The sequence below is a fragment of the Emys orbicularis genome, chromosome 1 (genome assembly GCF_028017835.1).
Source record: "Emys orbicularis isolate rEmyOrb1 chromosome 1, rEmyOrb1.hap1, whole genome shotgun sequence".
Lineage (NCBI taxonomy): Eukaryota > Metazoa > Chordata > Testudines > Emydidae > Emys > Emys orbicularis.
Window position 1 is genome coordinate 336569701 of NC_088683.1, and position 10007 is coordinate 336579707.

General features: G+C 40.4%; 1 protein-coding gene across 1 annotated transcript; it reads left to right on the forward strand.

The window, feature by feature from the left end:
• The first annotated feature begins 509 nt into the window (after positions 1-509).
• Positions 510-9600, forward strand: LOC135879502 (interstitial collagenase-like). The gene is made up of 10 exons (XM_065405515.1): positions 510-667; positions 1680-1924; positions 2202-2350; positions 2447-2572; positions 3947-4108; positions 4556-4673; positions 5458-5591; positions 6985-7144; positions 8928-9031; positions 9269-9600. The coding sequence occupies exons 1-10, from the start codon at positions 563-565 to the stop codon at positions 9367-9369; spliced, it is 1404 nt and encodes a 467-aa protein (XP_065261587.1). The 5' UTR covers positions 510-562; the 3' UTR covers positions 9370-9600.
• The last annotated feature ends 407 nt before the right edge of the window (positions 9601-10007 follow it).

The window sequence follows — 10007 nt, forward strand, 5'->3', positions numbered from 1 at the left end:
CCTCATTTCCGGCCCCAACCCAGAGCCCGCACCCCCAGCCGGAGTTCTCACCCCCTCCCGCATCCCAATCCCCAATTTTGTGAGCATTCATGGCCCTCCATACAATTTCCATACCCAGATGTGGCCCTTGGGCCAAAAAGTTTGCCCACCCCATTCTAGATGAAAGTTGCTGTGTTTATTTTCATAACTATGGCTACCATCATGTTTTTCTGAATTTTCTGAAAAAATGGGACCACTTGGATGGGACAAAATCTAATAGAGGAAGGAAAGGAATTTGGAATCACCAAACCTCTTTCATTTGAAAACCTCTTCCTTTCTTATTAATCATATTATATGATTGTGAAAATGGGGGGAGGGAGTTCTGTTAGTTGTGTCACCCCTTGATGATGCAACTATTGTTATGTATCGTTTTGCTTACTAATCAGAGGAAGTTATACACGATGAGTCATCTTAGAGATGATGTCCACAGTTGCTATATAAACAGGGCTATCTGAGAGACATGTATGTAGCAGCTATAGAGTAAGCAGTGTTAGTGTTACAAGGCACAGAAGTGACGATAAGAATGAAGAGCCTTCTGCTTCTGCTGTTATTGTATGTAGCATCCTCCTCTGCTTTACCTGTGGCTCCAGAAACAGAAGATGAAGACAAAAACATCCAGCTTGTGGAGGTAAATATTTGCTATGAATTTCAAACACTCTAAATTAAATGGCAGGAAGGAACCTTCTTATCAATTTTACAAAATTTTACCTTATAATTGTCAAACTGCAGTTGTATTTCTTATTTTTTAGAAACAGTCCTGATGTTCAAGAGGTATCAAGTTGCAGAAGTTTTAAGGGAAATATTTCCCCTTGGCACCAGCTTAGTTTTGTCTGAATTATGATTATGACTGTCAGAAGTGATATAATAAAGTAATAAAATACTACCGAAACATGGCATTAATTCTGTTATCTAGCAACCAGATTGTGTTGTTCTATAAAAACGTAGGCCCCAATTCAGCAAGGTACTTAACTCTGTGCCTAATTTTAAGCTCATAAATAGTCTCATTGTCTTCAATGGGAGTACTTAAAATTAGGCACATGTTTAAGTATCTTGCTGAATCAGAGCCTTAATGGAGCAGCAGAACAAAAACTAACTAAATTATATAACCCTTGTTAAGATGTTATAAGACTTTTTATTTTTTTTAAATGGGTAACTAATGTTAGGCTCCTAAATCCATATTTGGTTGATAATTAGATGGCTTCAAAAGTGCTGAGCATCCAGCATCCTCCATTGGTTTCATTGGAAATCGTAACTGAGTAGTGCCTGAGGGACAGATCCTATTAGCCTTTACTGATTTGAGCAGCCCCAGAGAAGTCAACTGGATTACTCATGAGAGAAAGGGCTGTGGGAAGAGGTTGCAATATACAAATTTAGAGTAAATAACTGAAGAGTAAATTTTAGATTTTTAAAGATACATGTTGCAAAAGCTTTCATTGTAAAACAGGAAATCTAGAGGTCAGTAAGAAAACTGTACTGTATTATCTCTTACTGTTTAAATAAATCCCTGCAGAAAGTGACCTGTCTTGACTCCTCGAAAACACGGACCCCAGGCACATGGGTGTAATTTTGTAAATGTTTAAACTGTTCTGCACGACTTAATGAATACAAATGACCCAAAGCACTGTTCTTGTTTTTGTCAGACTTATCTACGAAATTTCTACAAGCTTGAGACAGACAAGCAGTCTCACTTTAAGAATAAAAACGTTAACTCTCTAACTGAAAAACTCAAGGAAATGCAGGTATTTTTTGGGCTGAAAGTGACTGGGAAACCAGATGTTGACACTTTGGAGGTGATGAAGAAGCCCAGGTGTGGTGTACCTGATATTGGTCAGTATGTCCTCACTGATGGAAATCCAAAATGGGAAAGAAAGAATCTGACATACAGGTAACATTTGTCTAAAGAATTTATTGAGCAAAAGAGTTAAGGCCAAAATTTTCATATGATTTGCCAAAGGTTCCAAAGTTAGGCACTTAATTCCATATTTAGACACCTAGATAAGTGTTCTACTTTTAAAGGGAGGATGAAACCACTGTTAAAGTCTGTGGGAGTTGTAAATGCTAGGCACCAAATTTGAAATATTTTGGCATAAAACAATATATTCAACATAAACTACAAGTGTAGATACCAAAAAGTGTATTTTATTTTTTGGGTTATTTTAAAGGATTGTGAACTACACACCAGATATGAATTCAGCAGATGTGGACAAAGCAATCCAAAAGGCGTTTAAAGTTTGGAGCGATGTGTCACCACTAACATTCAAAAGGATCTATGATGGCAATGCAGATATAATGATGTCTTTTGAAACTGGAGGTAAGAACATTATACTAATACAAACATTGGCCTTCATCAGTTGTAGAAGTGCTTGGCAATAAGAATTAAGTTAATTATCCTTTCTCCTTTTTTTAGATCATCGTGACAATTCTCCCTTTGATGGACCTGATGGATTCCTGGCTCATGCCTTTCAGCCTGGCAATGGTATTGGTGGAGATGTTCACTTTGATGAGGCGGAATATTGGACAAAAGGCTCAAATGGTAGGAGATTCATCACTACCCCTGTTTATACAGGATCAGATTGTGCAATCTTTGCTCATGTGAAGTTGTAACTTAGGCCCGGAGCCACAAAAGACTGGGCTATAGGATATTCTGATGCAACTCTCTTTCAGTCTCCCCTATTGAAGTTGATCCACTGTGTATAAATAATTATATATTAATAGGGTGAGAGGAGCGTGACTCTACAGTCCAGTGGTTCAGAGGTGGGAAGCCCATGTTCAAATCCCTTCTCATCAGGCAGAGGAGGGAATTGAATCAGAATCTTTCTCCTCCTGTATGAATGCCCTAATCACAGGGCTAAAACTTCTCTGGGAAGATTCCTCCTCGTTCGCTGGCCATTTTGTGTGGCATTAGGCATGTTCTGAGCACACCTACTGAATTAGCCCCCAGAGGTGTTTGGGTACCTGCCTGAGGCAGCAATGTGCCTGCCCAGATGTAGAAACATGGGATGTCTAGGGGACTTTTACAGTGAAAATTTCGGTGCTGGGGGAACTTAGGTGCCTACAGAGTTAAGTGGCAGCTGAACAGGGATTTTGAGGATCTTAGTGACACCTAAATTTTGGATTTAGATGCCTAAAGTGGGAATTAGGCACCTAAGTCCTTACATGGACCTGACCCTTACTCCATGAGCTGTTCCTTTGATGCCAGGTATTAGTGTGAATGAGGGTAGCAGAATCTGGCTCTCTGACTGGTTTTTCCTCCCTCGCTTATACAACAAACTTATTTGAGGGAAACGGCTCTGTAATATGACATGTTTTGGTGAGGTTCAGATTAGGTTGTTTCAGTCTGGCACGTTTTATGATGGGTTACACTAAAGAAATTGTGGTGCTTAGAAAAGTTAGTTTTCTTTGGCAGCAAGGAAACATCAGTCCATGCTGAAAATATCACAAACTCTTCAAGACAGGGACAGTGCCTTTCTATGCCCAGGGCTAGCACAATGGGGTTTGATACTGACTGGGGTCTTTGGGCACCACTGCAATTCTCTTCTCATATATTTTCATGTAAATAAGGAATCATTTTATTAAAGTCAGTGATCCTCCATTTATTTCAATGGAATTATTCCTGATTTACACCAGTCTAAGAAGGAAAATTGGGGCATTTTTGAAGGGTTGGGGGGTTACAGTAAGGGCAAGGGAAGCAGTAACTGGGGCCTGATTGGTTTATATGTCCATATAAAAAATCTTCTCCTTCTACATTTCTTTATATTATAATGTTTGCAGAATTACTGAAAGAATCTCAAGTGTCTCTAGTATGCTTTGGGCTGGCATGTATAGGTATTTCCTATTTAGACAGCTGTACTATAGAGTCAAACACAGTTCACCTATTTTAAATGTACTTTTTTTTTTAATTCCGCAGGATACAACTTGTTCTTTGTCGCTGCCCATGAACTTGGCCATTCACTGGGTCTGTCTCATTCTACTGATCCTGGTGCCCTGATGTACCCCACCTATTCCTACACTGAGCCTAGCGAATTTCGCCTTCCTCAGGATGACATTAACGGCATTCAAAGGGTCTATGGTAAGAAAAATAAACATTTAGTCATATGCTGGGTTAATTTCACTTTTATGCAGAATGCTGCTTAATCAATAAAAAATGTATATTTTAAGAAACATTCTACTAATTCTAGAAACATTCTAGTGTTGCTGCACAGAGCAATTCCAGTTTTGCTGAGCTCCTGTTAACTAGAGGTGGGCAATGGCCATGAAGATGGTTTCACTGAAGTTCAGCTCCTCTGCATGCCCATTCTTGCACACTTCAGTAGTTTTGTAGGAGCTAAGCCTCACCTGTGCTGAGTTTAGGAGCTCTACAGATCTGAAGTTACCTGGCAGAACCCTGATTAATGACCACCTCCCCCCAATTTTTCATGAGAAGATTTTGTGCGCCCACCAAGTCCTTCATAACGTTGGTTTTCAGCTGTATTTCTCCATATTATATAATGCCAATTTTTCTTTAATCTTCATGTAGGACATTCAGATAACCCCGTTCAACCAACTGGACCCACAACACCAGTAACTTGTGACCCCAAATTGACTTTTGATGCTGTCGCTAGCATGCGTGGAGAACTGCTGTTCTTTAAGGGCAGGTAACAAGAAAGAACTTTTGAGTTACTTCTTTGAACTGCAGTACTTAAAAGGAAACAATATTTCAGATCATTTAATTTCCATAAGACATGGGGGGAAACAGTCACGTAGAAATGTAGCGCTAACAATAAAAATCACGTAAAAAAAGGTGGCCCAAATTCTCTGATGATGGGTGCCTAGCTTTACCTAACATTTCTCTCAGGCATGACAAAATGCTTTAGCTGTTTCCAAAGTGGCTGCATCAAATGGTGAGATGGCTAAAGGGCACCAACCATTGTACTGTAGTTTCTAAGGAATTCTAATTGTTTTCAATGGGAACTATAACCCAGATTCTGCTATGCACAGCTCTGATCAGAGGAGAGGAACTTAAATGTTAGTGGTCTACTGGCTAAGGCTGGTGAAGGTGATTCAGGACTCCCCCCTAGATTCTATTCCAACTACTCTGCCGCTGTAATCAGTGGAATGATAGGTTTGTTACCAGTCTAAATTCAATTGAAAAGAGGGCAGCTGCAAACTGTTTTGCAATGGTATGTTTATGTGACATACTGTGCCACTACTTTGTCATGACCCCACCACATTGTAGGTCACTGGCAGGGATAGAACCTGTGACCTCCGGCACCAAAACTACTAAAGGATTAGTTCTAGTAGATAGCAGTCATAGCAGACTCTTTTCCTCATTGTGGATCAAACACTAAAGAGAGACAGAATCAGACACACTTCACTTTTGTATTACCTTTATGGCAGGTGCACGAACAGTTTATAATATGCAAATTTTATTTAAACCAGGTATTTCTGGCGCAAGCATCCTCAGATGACAGAGGTCGAACTCAATTTCATTTCTTTATTCTGGCCAAATCTGCCATCTGGAATTCAAGCTGCTTATGAAAATGTTGAAAGGGATCAAGTTTTTCTTTTTAAAGGTAACGGAATCTGACATTTGTTAGTTCTTCTGATATATGAATTTACTGGGAATACTTTGCTCCACAGACTGTGCAATTCTCCTTAGATGACACTGCACGAAACGACTCAAATGTTCAAATTACAAAAGCCCCCGAAAATGTGTGAATAGTGAAATTAAAGGTTCCTTATCTATTTAATGTAAATGTTCTGAAAAGCAAGATATGAAAATGGCTTCACTTTTCCTTCAAATCTAGTTTTATCATAGGAAATAACATGTGTCGATTAAGAAGCACTTTGGCTAAATTCAAAATGTGCTGTGGACTAGATCACTAGCAGCCTTGAATTAATACACTAATTCTCAGTAGTAAGTCAAAGAACTAGCAGCTGTTTTGAAAAGCATTCAGCAGGGTATTGGTTAATTATTGATGCCACATCCAAAGGTCTGCTAGGCACCTTACAGAACACAGGGAACAAAAGACCTCCAGAGCTCTTAGAATCTAGGCAAAGACAGGACATACAGGTGAGGGTAACTACTAGAGGTAGTCAAAAAATGAAAATCTATTTATGTGAAAATTTTCAAACCTGTTTTTCTTTGGAAGTGTTCAAAAGAGACCACTTTCGTTAAGCAAACATTTTAAGAAGCATTTCAATAATATTTTTATTACAAATTTTGACAAGAATATTAGAAGGGATACAAAATTTTCCACAATCCCCATTCCCGACCCAAAATGTTGATAATGCTGACACTTGTTTGTGAAAAGTTTTGTTTTAGTAAAAAGGCCATTTGTTGATAAGAATAGCTGTCCCTTTGAAATAGTTCAACCAGCTCTTGTAACGATACACTTAAGAGGGAGAGGGAGAGAGAGAAAAGAACAGGGTTTTATACATAAGATCACCTGATCATTTAGATAAGACATATGCACTTATTAATAGTTAAGTTTCTGTATATATATATCTATTTAGACATGTATATGCCTCCATCATCAAAGTATCTGAACACATTCCAAGTATTGTTAATCTTCTGCATCCCAATAAACTGCTCTTGGTGGATTACTTAACAATTTGTAGAAATCTAAGAGTCTTCTCCCAAAATGTATAACGTGTATAAGTGTATGGGAAGGGTTCTTCTTGGACTCATTGCTCCAAGGTCTAATTCCTGAACCTGAAGGACATCTCCCCTAGGATTTATGCTATGTTTAAAATACAAAGATCAGCGCCATTCCTTAATTTACTGAAAGTAAAGGGGAGAATGAAATCTCAGAATCACTACTCAGCTATGCATGTCTCTTGAAAATTAAGTTGCTTTGTTATCATCATTGTAATGAAAGTACTAAGCAAGAAGCAATGATCTGATGTTGTTTAGTATGAGCAGAAGCTGCTGGTGAAACATTTAATTCTATTTTTTCTTTGCAGAGAACAAATATTGGGTCCTCAGTGGGTATGACTTAGTGTATAACCACCCAAAAAGCATCTATGACTTGGGCTTCCCAAAAAATGTTAAGAGAATTAATGCAGCTTTCAATGATGAGAAGTCAGGGAAAACATACTTCTTTGTAGGTGGCAAGTACTGGAGGTAAGATTTCATGTTCAACAGACTTAAGGTATATTCTCTCTTTAGGCTTGGAGGATTAATATGGAAACATAAAATAAAATGTAATAGAGATTAAACCATTTGGATTCCACAAAACTGAATAGGGTTCGATGGAAGTTAGTTTTAAAACCTAAGGAGTCTGATAGAAAATTCTAACCTTTCTATAGGTTTTTTCGAACCATCCTGTAGAAATCTGTGGCAGGGATGTAATTACATTCTAGAGCAGGGATCGGCAACCTTTGGTATGCGGTCCGCCAGGGTAAGCACCCTGGCGCTTTGGGCCGGCTTGTTTACCTGCCGCATCCGCAGGTTCGGCTGATCGCGGCTCCCACTGGCCGCAGTTCGCCACTCCAGGCCAATGGGGGCTGCAGGAAGCGGCGGCCAGAACATCCCTCGGCCCGCGCCACTTCCCACTTCTCTCAAACTTCAAGCTAAAAGTAGTATTAATATACTGGATTTTTGTTCCTTCAGTGTGAACAGTCAAATGGGTTTATGCTGTGTGTTTATGCAGTAGTTTGTGGTTACGGTTTGTTTATATTTCATAGTAGCTCAGCAATCTTTTGCAATAAACTACTCCACTGAACTAATACCTGCATCACATTGCAATGGCTCTTCAGCTTCTCATCTGAAAATAGTTTAGAATTCAGTGGAATGGAGCTCTTGGAATCACAATATCAGGGGCACTGGGGGGAGATGGGTTGCAGGGGCTATAGCCACTCCAAAATTTGCCTTTGCCCTCCGGCAGCCACCCCGTAGCTGCTGCTGCTCTCCAGCCATCCAGCTCTGAAGGCACAGTGCAGAGAGTGGCAGTTGCTGGCTGGGTGCCCAGCTCCGGCAGCAGCAGCGAAGTAAGCCTTGGAGGGGTACTGGGGTGTCTGAGAGCAGTCCCCAGCCTGTGTCCCTGCCTGCTGGGGCACGCTGCACAGGGCAGGTGCAGGATCCAGGGCTACCCACAATAGCCCAGACTGAACCGCTCTGGCCTGGGCTTCTGTTCCCGGCCCCCCACAGTTGCTGCTCCCCGAGGGCTCTGCCGGCCCCCGAGCTGGTTCCCCCTGCCTGGGCAGCTCTTACCAGCTGCGAGCAGCCAGCACCCTGAACTGCCCGGCTCTGGCTTCCAGCCTCTGACCTGGCCCCGGGGAAGTGCCACGGAGGGGGCAGGGCCTTGTGGCAATTTTCTGTCTGGCCCACCTCAGCTCCTCCACTGGGAGCTGGTGCCACCCCTGCATAATATAACAGTAAACCCCTCAAAGATACACATGACTTTTACTTAATAAATAATATATCTGCTAGGCAGTTGACACTAAGACAAATATGATTTCAGAGTTACACATACAGGCCTTCTGCTTCCCAGTGTTGGTGCTTCACTTTCCCAAGAAGCACTGATTGGCTAGGATGGGGTGGCCAAAGCTGTATATAGGCAAGAAGAGTTTTATTCATTTGGGGCAGCCTTGCAAAATTGTCAAGTAAACTCACCAGCTCAGTCTCTCGCTTATCTTTACCAGACACGCAGTTCCTGCCTGTCCCTGCCCATTCAGCCAAAACTCCTACACATGTGCACACATGCACTCCTGAGGTGAAAGCTCAATGGAAGTTTTGTACGCAAACCTGAAAACAGAATAGCAAGGATTTTAAGGGTTCAGTTAGTTTAGCTCATTCTTAGTGGATTTTCTACCAAGAATAGTCTCATTTATGTATCAGGGTTTGTTTTCAACTTTTAAAATGTCATTTATTTACCATACATTATAAATATATTTCTTCTATGCAGATATGATGAAAACAGGCAGTCCATGGATCAGGGTTATCCAAAGAAGATAATCAATGAGTTCCGAGGAATTAGCAAAAATATTGATGCTGCTTTCCAGCATGGTAGTAAGTAAAACAAATCTTTAAAAACAGTTTATTATGCTAGAATATTTGTGCTTCTCTAGGTTGAAGAAATCATTAAAGAGACAATCATTATTCATATTTTCACTACTGTACTAAGATCAGAAATTAACACAAATGAATATGTAGGTACTGTCAATTTTATATTTTGCTTTATAGAAATATTTGTTGGAAAACATTTCACCTATGAAATATAACCATTCAATTTATTTTTATTTCTAGGATACATCTATTTCTTCATAGGAACAAGACAGTTCCAGTTTGATCCTAACGTCAAGAGAGTTCTCAGTGTCATGAAAAGCAATAGCTGGTTTAATTGCTGATTAATTCCATTGATTTCCTTCTTGCGTGTTACAACTGTTTTATATGCAGTATTAAGCTATTAATAGATCTTAAAAAATCAAAGAAAAAATTGTACTGTTCTCTGGCCTGATCCTCTGGGAGTTCTGTCTGAATAACTTCAGAATGTTACAGGACTGTCATTATGTAATTTATTGTATTATTATAGGCTGGACTTCCGATTACCCATAAAGTATTTTATATTTGTCCTACCACTTCCTGTGTCTTGTGATCATTGCCACTGCTCAAGAGCTACAGTCTGCTCCCAAGCACAGGCTGAGTAAATGGGCTGTGCCCAAGGAAATTACATGGAGTCTTAGGGGATAAAAATCTTCCCTCAACTCAAAAGCAGAGAATGGAGCAGCCACACCGCTCTCTACCATCCATGGCCCACTGGGAAATTTCTGTGGAGCCAATATATCCTCTCTTTCATCAATCCATTAGTCATACTCAAACCTCTCCCCTTCCCAGCCCCAAATTTCTCTCTATGGCCAACTGCTGAGCACTGCTTCTCTGACGCTTCATGTCATCCTTTTTGTCATACAGTGGAGCTGCATTACTCCTTCTACATTCTGGAACATTTACGGCCCACAGGGCCGGCTCTGGCTTTTTTGCCGCCCCA